The sequence below is a fragment of the Dysidea avara genome, chromosome 11, assembly GCF_963678975.1.
Source record: "Dysidea avara chromosome 11, odDysAvar1.4, whole genome shotgun sequence".
Lineage (NCBI taxonomy): Eukaryota > Metazoa > Porifera > Demospongiae > Dictyoceratida > Dysideidae > Dysidea > Dysidea avara.
Genome location: NC_089282.1, coordinates 10018690 through 10046354, shown reverse-complemented (window position 1 = coordinate 10046354; position 27665 = coordinate 10018690). Strand labels below are relative to the sequence as shown.

Here is a 27665-nt window from a genome sequence, read left to right as displayed (position 1 = left end):
TTTTTACTTGAGGAATGTCAGTTCTGATCTTCCTTCCCATTAGCAGTTCGGCTGGGCTTAGCCCACACCAGGGTAGGGGTGTTGCTCTGTAGCTGAGCAAAGCTCTGTAAGGATCAGTTGAATGTTCCAGTAATTTCTTCACAGTTCTCACCATTCTTTCTGCCAGTCCATTAGCCTGGGGGTAGTAGGGACTTGATGATATGTGATGAAATTCGTAGGTTTGTGCAAATTCCTTCATGTCTTCTGAGTCAAACTGGGGTCTGTTATCAGTGACCAGAGTAGCAGGAATCCCAAATCGTGCAAACATGGCCTTCAAGTTTGTTACAATGTTAGAAGAAGTGGTTGTGGTTAGCTTCTGTACTTCAACAAATCTAGAGAAGTAATCTGCAACTAGCAGGTAGTTTGTGCCTTTTAATTCAAAGAGATCTGCTGCGATGCGTTCCCATGGATAGCTTGGCAAGGGTGTAGTCATAAGTAGCTCTCTAGGTGGGGTTGTCAACTTTTGGCAGGTGGGGCACGAGTGTACAAAGTTATCTACTGCCTTGGAAACTCCAGGCCACCAAACAGAAGAAGTAACTTTCAGTCTGCATCGTTGTATGCCCTGATGGCCTTGGTGGATCTTCTCCAGGGTCTGCTGTCTCATACAAGGAGGTACAACAATGCGTGCTTGATACAGTAATAAAGCATCACTAAGTGTCAGGTTACCTTGGATACTCCAGTACTCTTTAAGTTCTCTATAAAGTTGGTTCCTGTTTGGCCATTCTGACTTGCAGAATTTAATTAACTTTGAACAGATCTGGTCGTTTGCTTGTGCTTGAGCATAGGCTTTCAAACTATCTGTGCTTGCTGGTCATCCACAAAGTGTTCTACTTCAGTGGAGGTAGTGATGTCTGCTTGTGTGGAATCTCGAAGAGGTGCTCTGGACAAGGTATCTTCTGTGTACAAGGACTTCCCTGGAACATGATGGATGGTATAGTGGAATCTCATTAGATGGAGTCTAAACCATAGCACTCTGGGGGGGGTAGCAAATCTAAGCTCTTTTGGCCCAAAAGGGGTATAAGTGGTTTGTGGTCAGTTTCTAATAGGACAAGTTTGCCGAGGGTATACTCAGAAAATTTTTATTGGCACTTCTCTGCATTTAGAGTGGTTCCAGCTGCTTTGATTCGATCCAACACAGTATGAAGTCTATGATCATGTTCTGCTGGGGTAGCTCCAAACACCAAAATGTCATCTATGTGGCATAGCACTCCTGGGAGACTAGAGAGGATGTCATTCATCTGGCGTTGAAATACTTCTGGAGCACTTGATATTCCAAAAGGTAATTTTTTGAAACAAAACCGTCCATACGGTGTGACAAATGTGGTCAATAGTCTTGAATCTTTGGCTAGAGGTATCTGCCAAATTCCGCTATTAGCACCCAGTTTACTGAACACCGTTGCACCTGTGAGTTGTACAAGGGTAGTGTCAACTTTTGGCATAGGGTGCACCTCACGTAAAACATTTTCGTTTAAATGTTTCATGTCTACACAGATTTGAACTGCCCCTGAAGCTTTAGGTACCACCACTATTGCAGCACACCATGGTGTGGGTTCAGTGACCCTGGAGATTACTCCCAAGTTTTCCATGCACTTTAACTCTGCCTGAACTTTTGGTCTAAGAGCAAGTGGAACGTTCCTGGGAGTACATAAAGCAAAGGGTTGGGCATTAGGCTTCAGTTGTATCTTATATTCATGTACAAATGTTCCCAGACCTGAAAATGTTGATGGGTACTTTGAAACAATAGTTTTATCAATAGACTCAACATGTGGCAATAAGTTCAATTCTTTTATAGCTGGGAACCCTAAAAGATTGTTCTTCAAGTTCTGTACAACATACACAGGTTGGGTACAGCTAGCTTCGTTGTATGTGAGATCAAGGGGTATCTTACCCAAAACTTTCAATTGGGTGCAGTCAGGGCCGCAGAGAGATGCATCAGACTGCTGTAAAGGCTTGGCCGGATCTAGACTGTTTCACGTTGCTTTTGCGATCACTGTGACTTCAGCACCAGTATCCACTTTGAATTTAGTTGTTTTGTCACCAATGCTTAATTGCACTTCCCAGAAATTATTTTGTCCATTCTCTACTGTATCAAGAAATTGCTCCAGTTGTGGTTGGCTTACTAGAGGCTGTTCATGTTGGATCGTTATCATTGCTACAGTGTTGGATAGGCACTGTAAGCTAAAATTCCCTTGTCTATTGCATCTGAAGCAGGTGGCATCTCTGGCTGGACATGATTGTCTGGGATGTGCTCCTGAGTAACATCTACGGCAATTACTGGAAGATGGTCTGGCTGAAGTTTGTTGTAGAGTTGGCAGTTTTCTTTTAATGGGCTTCTGTCTTACTGCATCCAGTGGGATTTCTTCTTTCATCTTAGGATTTTGTAGGAATTCTTGCTGGACTTTAACTGCTTCTTGCTGGCGAATTAATTTTTTCGCTTTATCAAGTGTAAGGTCTGATTCCAACTGCAGGCGCTCTGATAACGCGAGATCCTGGATTCTAACAACCAAGCGGTCACGGATTAGTTCCTCTTTCATAGATCTGAACTCACAATTATCCGCCAGCATGTGTACCTCTGTGATGAAGTGGTCTGCAGGTTTGTCTGGAAGTTGGTTACGCTGGTTAAATCGGGCACGCTCATATATCACGTTCTTTTTCACTTTGAAATATTTGTCAAATTCCTTGACAACCTTCTTGTATTTTGTTCTGTCATCCTCGGAGATACAAGTGGTGTCCAGAACTTCTTCGGCCTCTTCTCCCAGGCAGTACAAAAGGGTTCTGACTTGGTGCTGTTCGTCCTTTTCCACTAAACCTGATGCTTAGCGATATTGTTCAAACCACTGTTTCCACTTCGGCCATTCTTCACTTTTTGAGAACGAAAATGATGTTGGAGGTTGCAAGTTCATCACTCTGACACCATGTAGGATACAGCGTGGTTGATCACGAAACACACTTTATTCTAATTCACGCACAACATACATATATGTATATACATGCATACACAGCTACAATAATATGTAAGTAATAATAATAATAAGTATGTTCACGGCTAATGTCCATATGTCACAATGTGATCTTTATCAATTGGACTCGGGCCTTGTCATACTTGTTTGTACTCATCTCGACAATATGGTACATGTGTTTATATACCACAGATTGTCACACAGAGTACTGCCATGAATCTATTGTAGTGTTGGGCTAGCGACTTGTGATGGTTTAAGACGTCGTAGAACAAAATCTCTTACTAGTAGAATTAGACTGACTCAGATGTTTGATATCTATGTTTGCACTGTGGCACAGGAGTTCGACTTCATCTTAAAAATTCAAAAACTGTGTGTCACATGTGTCTACTGGAGGTGTGAAATGGACTTTTCAATGAATATCCCCTAATATATCACACAATCTCTATCAATTGCACTTCAGACCTTGTCATGCTTGTTTGTATTCATCTCAGCAACATTGTACGTGGACTATATACTATAGATTGTCACAGAGTTGTTTGTGTGCTGCCATGAATCTAGTGTAGCACAACCAGCATTGTGCTAGCTACTTGTGATGAGTTGATGATGGGCAGGCAAGGAACTTTGATGGTTGGGCAAATGCCCGCTCATGCCCACTCTTGGCTATGCCTATGTTTATAATGAACAAGGGAGGTGGTCATCTACACTTCAAGCAGTACTAGTGGACATTTAATTCCAACTTCAGTATGATACATTTGTCTTGTCAGACTAATCACAGGTTACTATAAAATTTGATTTATAACTGTTCTGAATCCATATGGATTTGAGTGTAACAGATTTATTAGAGTAACAGATTAATTAGAGTAGATAAAGTTACATTTTAAAAAAAATTGAGAATAGGGATCATTGAAAACCCAAGGATTGCTGGATTAAATCAAATCAAATGTAGCCACTATTCTCAATTTTATAGAACTCAGTTGCTAGTGTTAAATTAAGCAGAGTTAGAATATAAATATGTAGGTTTATTTGATGTAATTTATTGCAGCTATCCTTTCTTGTTTTTCGTATGTTTTTCATAGATCCCTATTCTTAGTTTTAAGTTTTTTAAGTAGAGGTGCACCAATATGGGATTTTACTGATATACCGATAATCGATATAATTAGCTTCAAAACTACTGATTCCGATACTGATATTCTTCAGTGTTGGGTTGCATTTGAACATAAAAGTTTTCAGTATGGACACACTGCAATCAAACGGTACGGTAGTACCATTTAAGTAGGGATCGCCCTGAAAATTTTGTGCACTGCCTAAAATTCTGCCTTTAAAAATCGTCCTAGAGACATTTTATGTGATAAAAATCACCTTTACGGAATAGTACTAGTCCATATAATACATAAAACAGCATTAAATATAGCAAAACACTTACAGGTGGCCGGATATAGAATTTTTAAAAAATTGCCAAAACTTGAATTTTAGTCTCACTGGCTTACTCACTGACCACAGTTGCAAGGCTAGTGGCCAAACGAAGCAGCGCACGGCCACCATTTTACGCCACAATAACAAACTCACCAGTAGGATGTGCCTTTTGTGGTTCCAACGAGTGTAGGCCCTCTTCTCCTTGTCTTTTCTTTTATCTTCAATCAGGCTGCTTGTCTTCTTCATCCAACAAAACCATATCAAGGCATTAATTTTCACTTTCTTTCAGCAACATACTGTATACATACGCTCAGAGCTGTATTTCAGAAGTGCTTCAGACCTGGCGCTACTATAAGACTAGATATGTGCAAGTTCGTGACTGGGATCCCATTTGCAATAGGTTCAGGAGTCAGGACCATGCCCAGCAATTAAAGATCTGGGTGGACTAATAGCGATAGAGTACGGAAACCACACCTCTTAACAATCTGGCTCTTTACTTAACAACGAACCAAATGACCTCACCCCTTATTGATCTAGGTATAGTTGCACACTTCTTGGCTGACTCGAGATATACTCTAATACGACAGTCACTAATACAATACTCTAATACAACAGTCATGTATAATATTCTAATAGAACAGTCACAAAGTTACATTGTACACTGTAGCTAGTTGTGCTACAACAAAAAGCTAAACAAACTAGTATTGTATGTTTTAAAATGAACTAGGAATGTATGTAACAAAAAAATGGTGAAACAAGAGATGAATGATGGTATTGCAACATAGCTTTGTGGGAAAGTCCCTACTGTGGCATATTAGCTATAAAATTATTTTGCTCAATGCCAAAGTAGGGACTTTCCCACTGAGCTGTGCTGTAATACCATCATTCATTGTTTCACTTCCCTACTTCATTTTTAAATTTACAATTTTTTTAAAAATACTAGTAAATGTTAAAATATTATGATTAAAAGGTGGTTGCCAAAAGGTTTTTGTAAAAACAAGAAGACATGTGAAAAATGTGCTATGAAAGCCTGACTTGGAATTGAACCTTGGTCACCATAAAACAGTTAGCCTAATTCTTTAGCCACAGTGTTACAAGATCAAGTATACAGAAAGCTGAGCAATTATAGTACTTAAGTGAAATATCTGCTTAAAAAGTCAACTGTTTACTGATACTGATATTACCAATATCGCAATATCAGTATAGATATCAATATTTATATCGGTGCACCTCTGCTTTTAAGGTTCAGCTGAATTGGTGTTGAAAAATGTTTTTTTCAAACAAGTCCATGAGCAGATTAAATGTTACCCTTTGTACTAAGGGAGCTGCTACCATCCATAAGAATTTCAGTATTATACAGTAAGCATTGTCTTTTAGCACTTTGTGGTATAAATACTGTGACTACAAATGATCACTGGTTGTGATGTGTGATAGCCACAGACCTGCATGTATACTAAAACCATAGATGAAGTAGGGATCACGAACGATAAAAGTAGTGAAATGAGATGAATGATGGTATTACAACATAGCTTGGTGGGGAAATCTCTTCATTGGCATATTATAACAATTATTTTGTTGAATGCCAAAGAAGGGATTTTCCCACCGAGCTATGATGTAATACCATCATTCATCTCTACTTTTTATTGCTTAGATTCCTGCTTTATTTTATATAATTTTTATGTTATAGGACACAGCTATACATGTATGACTGTTCTATTAGTGTATTAGAGTACAGTGTATCTCAAGTCAGCCTCTAGACTACCAAGACTGAATCACTTCTGTAGTATTACTATTAATAGAGGTTGTCCGTATGTCGTCACACTAAACATTTTCCGTATAACTACTTTGTGAATGCGTGAGGCAAGAGTGAGTTACAAGCCGAAGAACGCTAGTGAAAATAAGAAAGCTGTGGTGCATTTGTTATGTTATTCGTTGCTTAGTAACATCGCTTCGCAGCTGGTAGAAACATTGTATTAAACTCCAGCTGGTTGCTGGCTTGTATTGCTAAGTTAACCCAGTCCCTTTTATTCCCACTCTTCAAATTGCTATTACAATATAAGTAACTCACTGGGTGTAGCGATTTCCCCCCAAGTCTTTCTTCAATTTTGCAAAATCGCAAAAGTTTCATTTTCTCGTATGGGTCCCATTGATTTTTGCCTCAAAAACATGGTGTCTAGTATCCGTTACTGACTTAAAATTACGTTAACGGATAACCTCTATACAGCTAAACCAATGAGGTGTGGTCATCATGTTCTTGGTAAGAGGTGTGGTCTCCATGCTCGATTGGTATTTATCAACCAAAACTGTTAATGGGTGTAGTCTTGATCCTATTGTGAAGTTACAGGCATCTACCAGGTGTCTGGTATATTTACAGTAGCATAAGCACTTTAAATAATTTCGTGGCATCTAAATATGCTGCTCAAGGAATGAAAAATTAACACCTGGATATGGTTTCATTGCGTGAAGAAGATAATGACCAGCCTAATTAAAGATGAAAGGTCAAGGCACAGAGGACACACACTTGTTGTAACCCCAAAAGGTACATCCCACTGGTGAGTTTGTTGTGGCGTAAAATGGTGGTCGTATGCTGTTATGTTTTCTTGTGACTGTGGTCTGGCTGGCAGGCAGGCAGGCTGGCAGACGAAGGCTTGAGTTCAGGTGATTTTTAAAAACATTTTACTATTTTTTTGTTTTTAATGTTGCACTTGATGTTAGATGGACTAATACTATACCGTAAATGTGATTATCATCTTGTTAGAATGATTTTTAAGACAGCATTTTAGGTGGTATACAGGCGATTTCTACTTGAGCAATTACCATGCTGTTTGATTACTGTCAAATTAAGCAGCTTTTGCATGGCTATCTGATCTACTGGTTTGCTTCATCTCTATGTAGGCATGTGGCTATTATGCCAGAATATTGTAGTTTTAGAAATGAAAATATGAGGAGTAAAGCTGAAAATGTTCATTCTAGTACTTATTGTTTGTTAATAATTTTGTGGTTAGTGAAGAAAAATGAACAATCAGAAGGTATGTAGTTGGCGAGAAAGCATTAATTTTAGTCGATGAGAAGTCAGACTAAATCACCCTAATGTGCAGTAGAGCAGTGCAGTACTGCTCTACTACTTTGCTTGAAATTATTTTGGTGTAATAAAAGTAATGTAGTTTATTACTAAAATGACTTGTTGTTAGCAAATTGACAGTTTTACCATTCTACTACTGTATATTTTGCTGGAGAAAACTGCTAAATGTAGCAGAGGAAGTTCTGTATACAAGCTGCCGGAGGATGCCTACTGCCTATACTAGTATACTACGTACCTGTTATTAGTAGTGAAAGGAGTTAGGAATAATGCTAAAATGTTCAAGATAAGTTCTTAGAATAAAAGTAATATGTACAGTAGATCAAGCATTAAATGATTGATTACACTTTACTCTACTAGAACAGCCAAATTTGAGTAAAGAAAATCATAATCATAACTAGCGAGAAAACTTTTAGTTGATGAGAAAGTGTGTTTTTAGACTACATGTTTAGGAAATTCCTGATAGCAGTTGTGGTGCATGCCTAGACTGCACATGAGAAAATCACTGTATTTAGTACGAGTTATGTGTAAGGGTTCTGTGTTTATTAACTTGAGCTATGTAGCAAGTCCCTAGTGCAATAGTATTTTCAATGAAGAATTCCTATAGTACCTGTGTTATTAGAAGGTAGGTTTTGATGTTCTCACTTACTATGGTACAAGATATGCTGACTGTAGTAAATTTTCTGTTTGACTAAGGAGGGAGAGTATGGGTTGAAGTTGGCATGTTGGGTGACTTAGTTTTGTTTATATACGTTGTATACTCTGTAATAGGAAAAGGCAGTGCAGTCAGTTCGCACTTCTTTAAATGAAGAATCTGCTAGTATACAAGTAAAGCATCATGCTGAAGCAGATTTATTAGAAGACTTTCGGTAAGTTTGGTCTCTATTCTGCCTGGTTTAATTCTTCCCAGTATTGTATTTAACAGATAAATATGTTTCATATGTACCTTGTACAATATCATTTGCTTTGCAAACAATAGTGAACCTTCTGCATGCTATTTGTAGTTATGAATAGTTTTCTATGATGTCTGAAAGTTTGTGGGGTTACTATCTATGTAGAACAAGCTTAAGGAAAAATTAGGAATTTTAAGTTCGATTAAGGATCGTAGGGAAACAAGGGAGGTTGCCTACACCTGCAGATATTTAATCTCTTATTACTCCAAGACTAAGACTGAATTAGGGATTAAATGTTCACTATTATATCTGCAGGTGTAGGTGACCTCCCTTGTTTTACTACTTTTTTTTCCTATGATCCCTAATTGAGCTTAAAATTCCTATTTTTTCTTAAACTTGATTGTTTACTTTGTTTGAAACATTATTATGACTGGTGAACCCACTCATCTACCACATCAAAAGAAAAGATGGCGCCAGAATTAATGTTTTCGTCTGAGCACACGTCCTAGCTATTCAAACTGCTTCAAAAGTGCGGTGGTCACTATGCTTTGCTTTCAGTTACGTTCAGCCCATTACACAGCGCTACAGATGAAAAACAGTAGAAGAAGACTTCAAGAATTGCCTCTGCAGCAATCCAGTCACCACGAAAATATGAAGATTTGCATGTCCCAACTATCAATTACTGCCTCGAAAATGTAGCTACCATTACATTTTGCTTCAGTCCATTACAAAGCATCACAAACGAAGAACAATGTTAGAATCGTCTCTGCAATCAATCCAGTCACCACGGAAAATACGGACGATTCCCGTTTATAAACGTACTGTAGGGGAAGCCATGCATCGTGCTACAGCGAATCAACACCTTGGGTTGTCAGCAAAAAGGAATGGGACACGGCTTTCAGTTATGTTCAGCCCATTACACAGCGCTACAGATGAAAAACAGTAGAAGAAGACTTCAAGAATTGCCTCTGCAGCAATCCAGTCACCACGAAAATATGAAGATTTGCACATCCCAACTATCAATTACTGCCTCGAAAATGTAGCTACGATTACATTTCGCTTCAGTCCATTATAAAGCATCACAAACGAAGAACAATGTTAGAATCGTCTCTGCAATCAATCCAGTCACCACGGAAAATACGGACGATTCCCATTTACAAACGTATTGTAGGGGAAGCCATGCATCGTGCTACAGCGAATCAACACCTTGGGATGTCAGCAAAAAGGAATGGGACACGGATTTCAGTTACGTTCAGCCCATTACACAGCGCTACAGATGAAAAACAGTAGAAGAAGACTTCAAGAATTGCCTCTGCAGCAATCCAGTCACCACGAAAATATGAAGATTTGCACGTCCCAACTATCAATTACTGCCTCGAAAGTGTAGCGACCATTACGTTTTGCTTCAGTTCATTATAAAGCATCACAAATGAAGAACAGTGTTAGAATCGTCTCTGCAATCAATCCAGTCACCACGGAAAATACAGACGATTCCCGTTTACAAACGTACTGTAGGGGAAGCCATGCATCATGCTACAGCAAATCAACACCTTGGGTTGTCAGCAAAAAGGAATGGGACACGGTAAGTCCATGATGTGTACTTTGTACATACTGCAGTATACCAAAAGGCACGTCTTGGGACAAAGCGACGTCGAACAGTGAAAAAATCAAGCCCATATTCTTAGCCGTTATTGAGTTACGCTTGCCTGCCTGAGAGAGGCAGGCAGTTTCATTAGAAAATTTCATTGAATAAAAGTTTTTTAAAATTTTGCAACAATTTATTGGAAACCTTTAGGATCGTACTGAAGGCACTTTTGGGCTTGGTTATACCTAACCAATACTGCCAGGGTGCCAGGATGGAGTTGTGAAGATGGTTTTTGGGTGACTGTTTTGGCTAGGAAAATCCAAATCTCCATGATCCCTAATATACAGTACTACTGTACTGTATGATAGAACTGTGTGCTGGACTTACTGTACTACGTAAGTAGTGTGGTCTAGTTTGTGGTTTATTCAAATATTACATGTTTTGTGCTTTATATATCTTTCTGCAGTACAGTACTTTTATTGTTTACTGTCACTAGTTTGAAGAAATCGAGTGCCCATAAGGTCAAGTTATGTTTGGCCGAAGGCATCAGTAATTTAGTAGAAACTTGTATATGTAGAATTAGTTGCACACAAAGCTGTGAGCAGGATGTCTTCGATCAGTACCCCCTTCTAAGATGCAGCTGAGCTTGACACTCCTCAAACTGAATGGGCCTTGAAGACAGGAGTATTTACACCAGCTTTCTCCAGGATTTCCTTCAACCAATGAGCCAGGCGTTGTGATCTTGTTGGACCATGGGGCTTAGTGTATGACAAGAATAGAGGTTGTAGCTCTCCCAGATCTTTGTTTCTCTATGGTAATGTAACTGCCTCATATCGCCTCAGGCATTTCACAGCACATACGTGGTTGTTGTTTTGGAAGGCACCAAACATCACCTGCTTGGGATGTTCTCTTCTTGTCTAGTGTGGGCATGGTTGAATACCACTCCTTCAGGCTGATAAATTCGGTATCACAAATCCAAGGCCTGGAACTCTGTGACCCTACTGGCTTCCACTAAGACCCTCCACTAAGACCATAAGCAAAGATGGTTTCTGGCTTAGTATCTTCAGAGACTAACCCTCATTTTCCCCCAAGTCCATGGAAAAATCTGACCACTACAGTGTATATCCACATCCCATCCCATGTGGTTGAGTACCTTGGTTGTGGAGGTCGTGAATTGTACATCCTCTAAGGAGTCTGGACACTAGTGGATGTTGTCCCATAGGAGTTCCTTCAATATGATCAAGGGTCGTTGCTATTGCAGACCGGACGACGTTAATTGATCGATACTGCGTACCATTCTTGCAAAAACTTGTCAGAAACTCGAGGAAGTACTGAACATGGCATGGAAGGAGATCAACTTGTTGTTTCGAACACCAGCTATCCCATTTCCTCCATGCACTCTGGTATGCTCTGTTATTTTCATTGCTCCATCCTGCTGCCAAGAGTCTAGAAGTTTCTGCAGAAATTCCTGCTGCTGGTTGCCTATGTTGGATAGTTTCCAAGAGGCTAGGCACAGTTGTCTTGCTACTACTAGAGGGTGCGGGTTGTTGGAGGAATCCATCAGCAGGTGTGAGTCTTTTGGAACGGTCTGGGGAAAATCGACAAGAAATTCCGGCAGGGCCGGGTACCATGATTAGGACCTCCTCACTGAGGCTTGATGCTCCCTCTTCTCTGACTTTCTTGAGGCATCTGCCGATTAGGCAAAATGGTGGGAAAGTATATCCTGTCTGTCCAGTTGGTCCACTGGGCATCCAATGCTATTGCATTGGAGTCCTGTCTCCAGCTCATGTATTGCTGCAACTAGGCATTGAGTTGTGAGGCACACAGGCCCACAGAGCATTTTCCCACACTACCATTATCTGCTGGAACACTTTTTGATCCAGTTGCTATTCTGCTGATGACTGAACTCTCCTGGACTCCCTGTCTGCTGTGCAGTTGTCCACACCAGACACACCACTGCCGCAGCTGGATTGCCAGTCTGCTCATTGCTGGGGATTGTGTTCCTCCCATGTGGTTCACATAGTACACAGCTGTCTGATAGTCCATGCGTAGATGGATGTGCATGTTCTCCTAGTCCATTGTGAATGCCTTCACTGCAAACATTTGCTGCTAGTAATTCCAGGTAGTTATGTGTTGTTCCCTCTCTGTCTGAGACCATGGACCCCCTGATTGTACACCCTTGCAGACGGCACCCCATCCCTGCTAGGATGCATAAGTCTCCATTGTTAGGTCTGGTTCCTGCATTAGGACACTCTTTCCATTCACCTGAGCCATTCTTGTGGACCAACTCCAGATGGGCTTCCCGACACTAGTTGGTCGAAAGCCTGAGACTGTTGAATAGTTCGGTTCTTCATAAATTGCAATTCCAGTAATAATGGGACCTGGTAAATGACTGGGAGAGTGGCTGTCATCTTCCCTATTAGCTTGGCCAATTCTCAAGCTGAAAGGGACTGTCACTGTTGAAAATCTCTGCATAACTTCACTAACTGTGACACCTTCTCCTCTGTTTGATCTTCACTTCCCTGGAATTGATCAGGGAACATGATCACCTGTGAAGGTGTCAGTTGTCACTTCTCTCGATTCACTACAAACCTTAAGGTTTCCATGAGTGCATTTATCTTCTGCAAGCATCCTCTCTCGTCTGCGCCATCACCAGCATATCGTCGAGGTACATAACTAACCAGACTCCCTGGTGACAGAATCATGCTAATACCGGCGTCAGTAGCTTGGTGAATACCCTGGGGGCACTGTATAAACCAAATAGTAGACACTGAAACTTGTACAGTCTGCTGCTCCAAGCAAACCGCAGGTACTTCCGATGGTCTTCCCAAATTGCCACTGACAGATAAGCATCCTTCAGGTCTATGGAAGCGGTCTCAGTATTTCTCTCAGCATGGCTAGGCTCAAAAATGCTTGGAATGCATTAATGAGAAATGGAGATAGTATAAACAAGTTATATTCCTCCTAGGAGGGATATAACTTGATATACTACCTCCATTTCATCTTGAAATGTGAGATTGTCAGGCCTGAGGTTGATCAGTGGCCTGAAGAAGCCGTCTTTCTTCGGTACTAGGAAAATCCTCTTGACAAACTGGCCAGGCCATTGATTGATGACTCAAATTGCTCCCTTGTCTAGTAATTTCTTCACCTCCTCTTCTACCAGCTCCTGGTTGTCCTTGGAAACCACTGTTAGTGGTTGGGATCTCTGAAGTGTGACTACCATCAACTCTAGCTTGTAACCCTTGTAGCAGTTGTTATCGCTTGCCAGCTCTTGATGCAATGAGGGCGTCGTCCCACCGGTGGGATGTGAGAAAGTGAAATAGAGGTAAAAATAGTTTTCATAAAACATTGGTCTTACATACATGATTGATTGTCCTAATTGTTCCATTTCTTTTCCTTCCCTTTTGATGTTGCTGGTGGTGCAGCTGGGGGCACTGAGACTTCCTGCCACTGTACTTTGCAAGGGTGCCCTTAATGTTTCAGGTCATTGGGATCCTGTGGTTGCTTTTTGTATGTTGCACTTCGTCCAGGTCTGGCCCCCATAACCTTTGCTAGGGCCTTCTCGTCCTCCAGCTTCTTAGTTGCTCTTTCTAGGAAGCCACCTCCAAATAACGTGGCATCCTCCTTCTTGTCCTCTGTCTGTTCCCGTATCAAGCTTATTGTAGAAGGGTTGATCCTTGACCATGCCACCTTCCTCCTTTCCCGAATACAAGGTTCCACCAAGTAGACAAGAACCCTTTGTATCACTGCTTGTGGGTCCACTTTCGCATTCGGGTCTGACAGATCAGACCACAAGCAGGAAAGTGGTCCTGCCATGTCCAACAACTGCTACTGCAGTGTATAGGGACCTCTCTGCACCATAGTGGGGATCCTTGCCGGTCTTCTTTATTTGATGAATTTTCATTTTCTCATCTAATTTGTGGGAAATCAATGCTTCACAGGAAGTCCTTTCTCTTTCTGGTTCCTGTTGAAATCTTCTCCAGGTATACCAGGTATTCTCATCAGTCACTGTAGGGTTAAAATTGATGGATTTCATCGCCTCTTCAGCACGCAACAGGCTCATAATGTTGTCCTCATCTTCACCCTCCTCGACCTGGCTTAGCAAACTTTCAGAACCAAGACCCATGAGTAGTCAGTGGTCCTAAATATGGTGGGAATGGCATGGCAAAGGGAAACTGTATCGAGAGCACTGGCCAAGGGCTGCAACTACGTATTAGTACTGCTACTCACCGAGGGGAACACAACAGTTCTTGTTCTACTTGTTTTCTGGTCGTTCACCACGTGGCTGCCTTCTCTCAGCCTCACTATCGTCTAGAAGTTCCAATACACGTTTCTCACATTCTGTCTGTTCGTTCCCAACTTGTTTTGCCGTTTGGTCTGTAATATTGTTCAACGCCATGACATGAGCTATCAACCGATTGCAGCAAAGAAAAAAAGCAAGGTCGGAGTGCATGCATGACCGGATATAGATCTATCTCCTTTCAGTAGTGTATTTTTTTAGAGTTACTAACTGCTGAATTATTGTGTAGTAAAAAAGAGAAATCAAGACTCACAGTAGTGAGTCGCGAGGCCAAGAAAAGCACAAAGTGCGCGCCCACAATAATAAACATGCGACCACTACTGTGAGTCGTTTACATGAGAGATCTATTATGCAATCTTTTAACATCCGCATGGCAAAATTTCAGCCTTACTAAAAGATTCCACCTCGAAACCAGTGGGAATGTAACCTTTGTATAATGAATAACTACCACACGAAAAGTGAGGCGAATTGTTGGAGTAGTTTGTTCCGTCGCCCACCCATTTACAGTGCATTAATTAAATTTTTTATTCAAATGTGCATCGTTCTTTTTTTCATTTTCTTCATCATCGCATCCCATTGGGGCGATTTTCTTTCAACCATGGAGTCATATTGTAAAAAGGCTGCGGCTATCAGGGGCTTTTTACACAATGTATCTGTACATTTAATTTTGCTAAAAGTTGTTTGTTAGTTTATGAGATCGCTTTTGTGCTCTTTGAAGATTCAAACTTGCCGCCATGACATCGAGGTGTGAGGCGCCCGCTTCAATTCCCAAGCAGCGTGGAAGTGGGTAAGGTGGGCAAGCCATAGAGAGCTGGCTGATTTGATGGACACTGTGCTGTCAACTTCGGGTTTAATTGTGAGTCTAGTCACTGATTTGTTTTAAATTCGCCACGGTATGCCTCCACTGACTCGTTATAGCGTTACTCCCCCATGCAGGTCCGTACCGGCATATAGCTGTTTCATACACGCTGTAGTGTTAGGATACAGTTGAAGTAATTTACTGCTACATTACCCGTGCACGTCTCTAATCCTGCCCCAGCCATTCAGTGCCAGTGAAACTTCAGTGTTCACTAAAAGCCAGCATCAGCGCATCACCTTTCAGTCACAGCACTTGTTAGATTCTCATGCAACCACCCACAATTATAGAAATGATAGCATGAATATACTGTAATAGTAAACATTTACATTATGATGATCCCATAAATAAAAATCAATGACTACAATAGCACAAGAAGCCAGATACACTAGTGTTTGGCTATGAAGTCCACCAGTGGGGTCTTGGTTAGGGCTGAGCAATAGTATCGATAGTGCGATATATCGCGATAATAAATCACTATCGTTATCGCGATAGTAGGGATATCACTATCGTGATAGTTATGATAAGCTCAGATCTGCATTAAAATGGTATTAACAACCCTTCTATACTGTTTTACAGTTGGTATTACCAGCTTTCTTACAAAGGAGTGGCCTGTAAAAGCTTTACCAAAAGTCCGTATTCATCAGCCGCTCACGCAAATGTCCTGTGCATGCAAAATAACTTTCTATATGACTGCAAATCATAGCTATACAACTAAGACTTTGTTAAGAGCAAAGTGTTTCATAAACTATCGGGATAGTATTCACTATCGCGATATTTAATGAGTAACTATCGTGATAGTAAAATTTTTACTATCGCTCAGCGCTAGTCTTGGTACCACATGTTAATTTTTCTTCACCATTTGCATGATTTATCTATTGACCATAAATTCACCCGCCAACAGTCACAACATCAGTATCCACCCTGCACATACAGAAAGGGATACAGTAGCTATTGTGGTAAGGCACAGCTAACTAAAAACATGTAATCATATAGTCAGACTATATGTATAGTGTGTGTGTAGCATATGTGTGTACGTACATATTGTGATTCAAGCTGAGTATGTGTCTGGGCCAGTTCTTCAAATCCAGGACCCTGCCATTGTCCCACAACTAATATGCACTACACACATACACCAACATTCCAATTATACTCACCACATGTTGTAGTTGGACTTCAACCAGTTTACTTTACAAAAGTCTTTATGGTCAGGAGATCCTATGTAGGTTCCTTGGGTTGATCAGATTGAGGCAGGTCTTGTATGGGAGGAGACAGCAGATAAAACAGTGTGACTAACACCTATACAACATGAGCATCACATCATTTTATATACATTAAAGTGCATAGCCATTCCCAAGATGTATTATTCAGCATACTGAAGCTGGTAGTAGTTGATGACCAATTTTGTAATATATTACTTGACTTGTTTTTTGGTTCTCACCTATGCTACATTGTTGACATAACAATTTTTGTTGCTATGAGACATATAAACTAGGAGGGACTAACGGTTATAGCATAATGGTGAACAAGTTACAACAACAAAGGAAATTTTATAACCAGCACTGATCTAGTTGATAGATAAAGATAGAAGACAATTAGTAGTTTCTCTAGTCCTTGTTTGAGAATAAGCACATTATATAGCTGCTATAAGCACAACAAAAGCAAGACAGCCTAAATTTTAACACAAGGTTTATGATGCAAGCTCAATATGCACCTACCAATGTGTTGCCCCACCACCCCCTTGGATGTAAGTGGGGCTTTACAAGGGGAATTGACATGAAACTGCTGCCCCACTATGGGGGACAATCATTCATTAAGCACCCAAGTATTTTTTCTACGCTATGTCAAATCCCGAGTAAATCCCCACGTTGGAACTGGAGCCAATGGGTGAGGATTTGACTTGTTCGCGGTCTGAACCACACAGCTGCTAGAACAAGCCAGCTGCAAGGATCTGGCCTACAAAAGCATGGATATATAATCCCAGGAAGCTACTATGGCGTGGGGGATTCCTTTCTAAAATTACGACGGTAGTTATATATCCGTTTACAATGACTTATACACGAACTTACTCGGCAATTCGCTGGGAGAATAGTGTGATGCATTCAGCGCCTTCATGTCCATTCCGAGGCATACTGTACATTCAGCAACAACTCGCAGCTGATTCGCCTCCACTTGTTACGCACAGAGGCTAGTTATATCACCAACCCATCGCTTCAGGAAGAACCATTAAGATGGTAGCCTCGAATTTGTCACTATCCCCCGTTCTTATTTTCATGTGAAACATCATGCAAAATATCACGTGAGTCCTTGAGGAAAATTTTGAACGGTTTGAATGAGTTTTCTCTTTGCAAGTCACTTTTAGTAATGCTTCTAAACACTGAACTTGGAGCTTTTGCTACTGATTTAGCTAGCTAATCTGATACTGAAGCTGTTATTATGTATGCATGCATGCATGTAGTGTCTCCTATATAATAGCCAATCTTTAGTAACTGTATGTTCTCCTTTCAACAAAAAGTATTGATATCCTGTGTCAAAAACAGCCCAGCTGTAAAAAAGGGCTCGGCCAAGAATGCACAAGTCATTTTCATGGAGTAACTACAACCAAAAGACATGATATCAAAATCTGGCCAAGAAAGCATTTACAGTATAGGCGCTTTTATGCATTTGTTTTCTATATGCTTCACATTATCACATCCAGCTAGCTGTACATGTGTGCTTGCAATATAAACAATACTACTGAGACGATAAAAGATGATTACACTGCATTGTTGCCAAAATTAATTTAACTAAAAATTTACAATTGGTTTCTATTTGGCCATCTTTTTGCACTGTATATTAATTTAAAAATAAAAAGATGGCCAAGTAGAAACCAATTGTAAATTTTTAGTTAAATTAATTTTGGTAACAATGCAGTGTAATCATCTTTTATCGTCTCAGTAGTATTGTTTATATTGCAAGCACACATGTACAGCTAGCTGGATGTGATAATGTGAAGCATATAGAAAACGAATGCATAAAAGTGCCTATACTGTAAATGCTTTCTTGGCCAGATTTTGATATCATGTCTTTTGGTTGTAGTTACTCCATGAACATGTACTTGTGCATTCTTGGCCTTGCCTTTTTTTTACAGCTGGGCTGTTTTTGGCACAGGTACCAGTTTTACATGCAGTGATTTTCTCATGAAATATAATTCATGGGTAGCTTGGTAATGGCTTCAAATCATGAATAGTGTCTGTAGTGAGTGGATTGATTGCAGAGGTGCTTCTAGTACTGTTTTTAGCTTTTAACACTATAATATGTGACCTAATTTTATAAAACCGTCAATATCCGCACAATTTTCAAAATGCATTTATTTGTTCTTTGTTTTCTACAGGGACAGAGGAATGGGCTAGCTAAGTTTCAGCTTCCTAAGTTAAGCAGCGTTGGAAATACAGCACTAGACAGCCGGACGAGCAAATAAATTGATATGTACAGAAGCTATCGAGAAAAGAATCTACAGGCGCTTACATAAACCATAATAACTTACTGATACAACGGCGTACGGAATTGAATCTTAGCTCATTGTGTTCGCCATGAATTTGTGCATCCACCAAGGTATAGGTTTTCCCCAGGCATGCTTCTGTGTTCAAGAAGGAAGGCAAATTCACTGAAAAACGATTGTCAGTAAATTCTTTCGTCACTGCTATGTAAACAAACGTCTGTAACTTTGAAATCCTTTCGTGTATGGAGATGAAACAAAGATTTTTGTACTTTTATGAACAGGCGAACACGAAGATACCCAGGATTTATCCATTGGAGGCTTAATTCGCCCACCAGTGAGGCGATAAAAACTTGCGTAATTTTTTTTCTGTAGTTTGCATTTTTTACCCATAGTTTTTAAATGCGTTTTATTACGAAAGTACTATTGTGCGTATATCGACGGTTTTCCAAAATTCGGTCACATATTATACAGTAACTGGTGGAACATTGCTGAAAATGAATCAGATTTACCACTTAGTAATTGATAGTCGGGTCATATGTTTAGTCACACAGTTACTTCCATATGTTTAGCACTAATTTTATTTGATCGATGTGGTTTGCATTGGTTCACCAGTCATGAATTATGCTGCAAATAAACAAGGGTAAGGAAAAAATTAAAATGAGTGGGGATCTTAGAAATGAAAAGAAGCCATGAAAGAAGTGAGCATCTGCAGGACATTAATGATTTTAATTCATAGTTTATATTATTGACAAGCTATCTAGAAATTATCTTTGTAGCTGAATGTGTTGGCAACCTGCTCCCTTGTTTTGTGCCTTTTATTTATATAGGATGCCTACTTAAATGTAAAAAAATGAAAATACAGAAATGAAACAAGAGTGGTCATCTACACCTATAGCTATTCTATAGTATGTTCACGTTGAGCTGAACCCTCAAAAACGTTTAATAACTCATGGATGCAATTACACACTATCTTGAAATTTGGCTCATTTGTAGTACTGCTTGACCCACTAAAAATCTTGTTGTTCAAATGTTAGACGTAATATTTACGGTCAATCAAAATTTTCACAATACATTTCCTATGGGAAGCCATATAAGTACAGTGCCCAATACAGCCCTTTCCCAAACTTGTAATGGAACCAAACCGTACGTGTCTGTTGTTGACACCTTTGCTGTTACCAATAATCATCTGGTTGGCTGAAATGTTAACTCTGTTGAGAAAAAATCCACTATTAATTTTTAACTGTTTTTCAGGATTCAGCTCAACGTGAACATACTATAATGCACATGTAATTCTGACGTATTTTTGTTGTATATCTTGTCAATAGCATGGCCGTATGGCTTGGCTTGCATAGACAGAGCCGGAAAACAATGAGTGTTTATAACTACAAGTTTATAGGCTGCCTTTTTACTTTTGGAAGCACCTCTAAAATTAATCCACAGAAATTAAGTATCGTAAAGCCATGATGCATTACTGTCAATCAATACGTACATGGTATAGTAAATAGAACACAAAGGAGGACAAAGTTGTGTAAGTCCATGAAAAATGCATTTTAGTTTCTGCGGTTTATGAAAAGGCACATCATAGGCTAAAGCAATGATGTTGAACAGTGAAGAGATCAAGCCCATAACCTTAACCATATAGTTACGCAGTTTGTTAGTCAGTACTGTAGATTTCATAGAAACCAGAGTCGTAGCCAGGATTTTCTTAAAGGAGTTCGAATTTGAACTACTGCAAATCATCGAGATGTCTATTGCATCACGTGATCAATTGCACATGGTGGAAAGGGCGAAGGATGGTTGAGACATACCTATTACAAGACAGCAGTTGCAAAATCTGAGTGGTCGTTTTATACATGTGTCAGGTTAGCACAAACTATGAATAGTTGATCAAGACACACAATAGTGTGTCGTGCGGCCCAAGAAGCCGGCGCGCCACACTGTGGGTATATTGACAGGAAGAAAAATATCATCTTCACACTTTTGTATCTTGGTGATCCCTTATCCGATTGGAACCAAATTTTCTACAGAGTTTCCCACCAGCCAGGGGAGTCTACATATCAAATTTGAAGAAAATCGTTCCAGCTATTTCTGAGATACGAGCTGCCAAATTTCGATTTTGTTCCTCATTTTTTTTTCTTCTTCGTGTTTTTAGCACACTTGCAAAAATTGCTATAAAACTCAAATGCGTACTCTGATCACATTGAAATTTGGCACTCAGAAAAGGAGTTCAAAGGCGAATCCTAGCATCAAATTTGGTGCAAATCTGATGAATGGTTCAGAGTTATGACCGATTATTCACGTAAAACAAGACCGATTTGTTGTCACGCCTACAGGGTAAACCGCTTCATTAAATGAGTTGAAAATTGCTATGTAGATGGAGTAACCATCATAGGAGTACCTTTTGGTGGTTTGAAAAGATTCGAGATAAAGACCATTGAGATATGGCACAAAATCCAACCTGTGGCACAATTATGCGATTGATTTTTATGAATAAAAGTATTAGTTTTTACGCCTACTAGGCAAACCGCTTAGAGCAATGAGCTGAAAATCGGTGTATAGCTGGAATAATCTTCATAGAAAGTCCTTGCAGTAGTACAGAAGGATCGGATTACAAACCACTGAGTTATGATTCGAAAGCCAACTCCGTGTGGCAAATGCGAGATCGACATACTCTAATAGAACAGTCACCCTAATAGAACATTCCGCTAATTTATTTACTCCATTATAGAATTCCATTACATTACAAGTTATTCTGTAGGGAGTTCAGCTACAAACAGTTAATCTTATAGACAGTTTAACAAGAAGCAAGTCACCCTATAAGAGTTCAGCTACAAATATATAGCTGTAGTGATTCAGAACATTAGAAGCCACACTGAAGAGAGTTCAGCTATAAACAAGTCATGCACCCTGTAGAGAGTTCAGCTACAAACAATTTACTCTGTAGAAGTTCTGCTACAAACAAGTCTTCATTCAGAGAGTTTAACAACCAAAATCCACCATGTAAAGACTTCAGCTAGACTAACAAGTTACTCTGTAGAGAGATCAGCTAGAAATAAGAGAGAGCTCAGCTAGAAAACGTCACCTTGTAGAGAGTTCAGCTACAAACAAATCACACTGTAGAGAGATCAGATAGAAGAAGTCACCTTGTAGAGGGTTCAGCTGTGAAGTGATCACCCTAGAGAGAGTTCAGCTAGAAAAATTCACCCTGTAGAGAGTTCAGCTACATAGAAACAATCCTATAGAAAGTTTAGGTAGAAACAACTCACCTGTAGAGACATCAGCTCCAAAGAAACCATCCTGTAGAGAGTTCAGCTACAAACAAATCACCCTACAGTGAGTTTGGCTACAAAAAATCACCCTGTAGAGTGTACAACTAGACACTAGTCACCCAGTAGAGACATCCGATAAAAGAAGTTACTTTGTAGAGAGATCGGCTTTTATTCAGCTACATATAAATCACCCTGTAGAAAGATCAGCTAGAAGAAGTTACTGTGTAGAGAGTTCAGCTATAAAGAAACCATCAAGTAAAAAGTTCGGCTACAAACAAGTTATCATGTAGAGAGATCAGCTAGAAGATGTTACCTTGTAGAGAGTTTAGCTACAAACAAATCACCCTGTAGAGATATCAGCTAGAAGAAGTTACCTTGTACAGAATTCAGCTACAAAGAAACCATCATGTAGAGAGCTCAGCTAAAAACAAATCAACCAGTAGAAACTTCAGCTACAACCAAATCACCCTGTAGAGAGTTCAACTATAAAAAATCACCCTGTAGAGAAATCATCTAGACAAATTAACCTTGTAGAGAGTTCAGCTACAAAGAAATAGCACTGTAAAGAGTTCAGCTATAAATGAATCACCCTGTTGAGAGATCAGCTCTACAACCAAATCATCCTGTAGAGAGATAAGTTAGACAAAGTAACCCTATAGAGAGTTCAGCTACTGTACAACCAAATTACCCTGTAGCGAGTTCAGCTACAAGCAAATCACTCTGTAGAAAGATCAACTACAAACAAATCACCCTGCAGAGCGTTCAGGTACAAACAAATCACCCTGTAGAGAGTTCAGCTACAAAAAAAATCACCCTGTAGAGAGTTCAGCTACAAGCAAATCACCCTGTAGAGAGTTCAACTACAAAAAAAACCCACCCTGTAGAGAGTTCAGCTACAAACAAATCACCCTGTAGAGAGATCAACTAAAAACAAATCACTCTGTAGCAGTGTACAATATTAAGGGAAAATTATTGCTCGGACAGAATGGCCAATCAAAAGTAAATTTGATTAGCCATTTCTGAAATTGCATGGCCATAAGATAGATAACATCCTGGTCTGTAAAGCACACCCCAAAGTGCAAAGCACAAGCCTTTTAGGGGGGTCTGCGTGTATGCCCCTCCCCCCCCCCTCCCAGGAAATTTTTGAAAATTGGTTACTCTAAGATTGAATCTGAGACCACTTTCAGCTACTTATCACTGAACTTTATGCATATGAATTTTACAGAGAATTAATTGTGTGTATTAGTATTGCATGTACAAAATTTGTATTGCTGCATACATATTTTACAACAAAAAAAAAAACTGTGAATTATAGCCAGTTCGTAGACTTAGCTGGGCTAAATGCTTTGTTATAAATAGTGTTGAGTAAGCACAGATAAATTATAACTATTGAACTAGCTATTGCTAAAGTTTCTCTTGTTAATAGCAATAGACCAAAACTTACTCTCGAACTTGCCGTGTGCAGAACACTTTTATCACCTGACTTTCATTCCACTCTCTCCAACCAGAGCATTCTCTACACATTCTAACCACGAAGTGGCCATCTTATACTTAATATTGTACCTCCACTTCACAAACATTACTTTCTTTCTTCTCCTGGAAAGTGCCACTTGTGTAGTCAGTGTAGTGATCGCTTCTTCACAACATAAACTGTAACCCACAATCTATAATTGAGATAAACACGAGGTGCAGTGCTCTAGCTTATATGTATATAATTGTATAATCACTGATAAAATCAAAAATAGTTGAAGTGTTTAAAATCTACTTTGTCTTATTATTCTTCCTGAGGCAAAGAAAAGGATAGGTTGCAAAAGCCCCAATGCAATGCGTCCCTCAAGAGTAATATAGGGGAGCACAAGTGTGCAAGTAGCTACTGGAGAGCTCCAGTTCTATAAAATTTGATGTGATTTTTAATTTTAAATAAAATTCTGCCTCTGAAAGGGGGTTCGTCCTAACCCCCTGGCTACTCCTTTGGAAGGGTTTGTTGCTCTGAAGATATTCTTGGGTTTGCATGGTGATCCTAACCAATACTGACAAACTTTTATGAAGGAAAATGAGGCTGGTACAGTGAGGAAACAATGGCAACAGTGATACCAGTAAAATTAATTATTTTTTTGAATGTGTATCAATTAAATCAAAGGTCACATCGCTTTTTAATAAATTTAATTTTCTGAAAAGCAATATTCATTTCAGTGAGTGTACCTACATACATGTATGTATGTTATTATGTTGTTATAAATAACCAGCACAAGAAGTACTACTGCACTTACTAAGGGAATAATAGCATTCCCATTGCAAATGTGGAGGTCAGTACAATAAACTATGGATACACCACCTAAAAATTTACACCTTCACAGTAGTATAATAGTAATAGTAATAGTAAAGGCTTTACAGTTCAACACAATAGGGTACAATTACAGTATTAATTATTAGTTACTTAAGTTACACTGATGGTCTAACTATTTGTATTAAAATTAGGGGTAGTAGCAATTTTACAACAATTATAGCAAGGGCAGCGGAAGTGATATGTACATGAATTGTTAGGGTTAAAGTGTTCAGCAAAATGGTTCCAGAGGTGATCGTAAATCAGTGACTTGATTGTGTTGAGGTGTAGATCAATGTTGATTGGGGAGAGAGCATTCCAAAGTCTAGGGAGTCGATTAAAATAATTACGAGTTTTATTGTTGTGTTAGCAATTATTTATAGAAAGAAATAGGACATTAAAGAGGATAAAGGTAAGCTGCTGCAGGTAAAAGTTACATCTCAGGTCTAACTGATGTTAATTCATAACCATACAAAGGATAGCCATGCATACAATCGTATTATGTTTACTTCAGTTAGTTGAAACTGTGTGTGTTTGGTTGCTATGAGCACATATTTTGACCTGGTTATACCTAACAAATACACTTCCAATTCAAGTTGTTGTGAAAGAAAAGTAAGGCTGGTTTTTTGGGTGATATTTTCTGATACTACAGTACTGTCCTAATGCTTTACAACTGATATTACTTATCAACGTGTGAATAGGCTGTGTTGTACAGTAGGTGAAGTTTACATTTTGGTTTTTTATGATCATAAAATAATCATAATGTGATCAGCATTTTAATTTTAAACATCATTTTAATTAATAATCATAATTTTTGTAGCATCACAAATTTTTTTTGATAGTGATTACACAATAATGCGATCATTTTAAAAATACTTGTAATTACTCTTTTTACTAATGTTTTATATAAAACGGTGGTGAAGTAAATTTATTTTTGGATCCTATTGTAATAATTTAAAAAAATAATGAAATGTAAACTTTTCATATCACCTACTGTATGTTGCTGTAGTTGCGTCCTGATAAGTTTGTGTTTCTTAATGAAAACTACTATAAACTATATTTATTAAGTTCACACTGTAGTTTGTTATTGTACATATGTAATATATACTTTAGGCTGTTTTCAAAGCAGCGTTCTGCTATTGAAAAGGAATATGGCCAGGTATGTTGTGTCCTGTGTATGTACAGTAGTGATAGCACAATAATCACGATGCGTGATATAAATTGTGGTGATACAATGCAATAGTGCAATGCTTATATTGTGATATCATGCAGTACAGTGGCACTGTATATTAATGATCAGGCTTTTTCCTGTCAAGATTGCAAAGCAAACCTCAATTTCCCTTCATGACAGCTTGGCAGCATTGGTTAGTCACAGCCAAGCTGAAAAATGTCTTCAGATCAACCCCAAACCCTGCCAAAAAGCTTCTATGGAATTTTAAAAGTTTTCTATTCAATCCATTATGTAAGAAGGTTGCCTTTGCGCATTGTTTTCAGCTATGCTCCGCCCATTTCATAGCATTACAAATGAATAACAGTAAGATCAGTGTGGTATGCACAGTACGATACAGTATGATCATACAAGGTGTGTGTGAAGAACAGTACGTATGAACAGCATGTATGAAGAACAGTACAATCTGCTATCAATCCAGTCATAAAAAGGGTACATATGTAAGAACAGTATGTATGAAGAACAGTATGATCAGCAATCAATCCAGTCACTGGAAAATATGGGAGATAAGCACTAAAGTCGCATCAAGCTATCGTGAATCAACACCTTACGTAAAGAACTAGAATGCAAAGGAGAACAAAGGCAAGTCCATTATGCATGTATTGTACTGTACATTCTGTGGTTGTGGAACAAAGAATCGTCGAACAGTAAAGAAATGAAGTCTGTAGCCTTATCCATTGTCAAGTTATGCTTAGTGAGAGTCATTGGTTAGTTAATTAGTTAGTCTACATAAAATTCTTTTATTGGCTTAAATAAGCAAATAGAAGGAATAATTACAATTTTTCAGTTGGATTAGGGATCAAAGAAAAAAGTGGTGAAACAAGGAAGGTTGCTTATACCTACATATGTACTAGTGGACATTTAATCCCTAATTCTGTCATGGAAAAAGACAGAAGTTTAGGGATTTAATGTCCACTAATGTATCTGCAGGTATAAGCAACCTTCCTTGTTTCATTGCTTTTTAGCTATTCCTTTGTTTTACTACTTTTTTTGAACTCTAATCCAATTTAAAATTCCTAATTTTTCCTTCGACGTACTTGTAATACGGAATTTAATCAATTGTGCACCAGAACTCTAAGATAAAAATTTCTGACTCTGGGAAGAAGGAGTTAAACCAAACCATCTGTAGCCTCCTTTGGCTATACCCTTGATATGTTCAAAAAATTAATAACATGTACATACATATAGCTGTATTTCAATATTGCTGTTTGTGTTTGCAATTAGTTTTGTTTTTTTGGTACAGTTCAATACAGTATTAGGGCTAAAACGAATATACCAAATATTCGAATTCGTATTCGATTCGACTTCGTTCGAAGGAATTATTGAATTCGAAACTTCGAAATTACAGTAAAGATGGCGGACACTAGTAATGAGGAATCTTTGTCAGTCTTTACAACATCAGATACTGGACTAGAGATGTACCAATAATCGGATTGGTAATCGCGAGGGTGATCAGATCGCGATTGGTTGCAGATTTTCCTTCCATATTCAGTAATAATGGGCACAAACGCTGTATGAATCTATTAGTTTGCATGGCCAGCTATCAAAAGCCTTTTTACTCGCTACAAACAAACAGAAAGCCTCTCTACACTATTCTATAAAACGCTAAGTTACGAGAAGCCATACTACTGCGCGTGTGAGTACTGCTATTAGTGTTAAAGTATTCTTACCCAGAACAGTAGCTGTTAGCTGCACTTTAAGAATAAAAAACTGCACTACAGGAAAACTAAAGTGATCACCTGTGTATTACAGCCATCTTGGTAACTAATCAAAATACGGAGTAATCCGGACAAGGGAGCATGTATCATTGTAAAATATTTGTGGTGCCTAATTGTCTGGGTTGTGTAATAGAGGCCACACCACCATAAGTAGTTGTGCAATATAGTAAAGTTACATTTCTCAATGCTACAAATCATTAGAATATACATCTTGTAGTAGCTACACCTGTAGTTCTATTTGATTTATGAATATACAGTAATTTAATCGGTATATAATCAGTATCAGCTCTTTTAGGTACACATTAATCAGATATCAATACAGCTGAAAAATCTTTATCGGTACACCTCTAGTAGCTACATCATTAGACACTTTTACTTCATTTCAAAAGCTGCCTATATACTGTATCAAATTTTAATGGTGTTTTACAAATGAATACAAATAATAAGAAATAACACATATACACTGTATCTCAGTGTTACACTAAATATAGAATATTCTATTATTCGTTCTTGACTAAAAA

General features: G+C 38.9%; 1 protein-coding gene across 4 annotated transcripts in view; it reads left to right on the top strand.

Annotated features, from left to right (window-relative positions):
- LOC136239421 (F-BAR and double SH3 domains protein 2-like) overlaps positions 1-27665 on the top strand; it is a 155669-nt gene that overhangs the window by 12814 nt on the left and 115190 nt on the right. For 2 of the 4 annotated variants that reach the window (XM_066030151.1, XM_066030150.1), the window contains exons 2-3: positions 8263-8360; positions 25312-25357. In XM_066030151.1, the coding sequence (XP_065886223.1) occupies positions 8263-8360; positions 25312-25357 (144 nt within the window). Of the gene's footprint in view, positions 1-8262; positions 8361-25311; positions 25358-27665 lie in introns of those variants that run through there. The other 2 variants (XM_066030152.1, XM_066030153.1) reach the window with 2 other exon arrangements.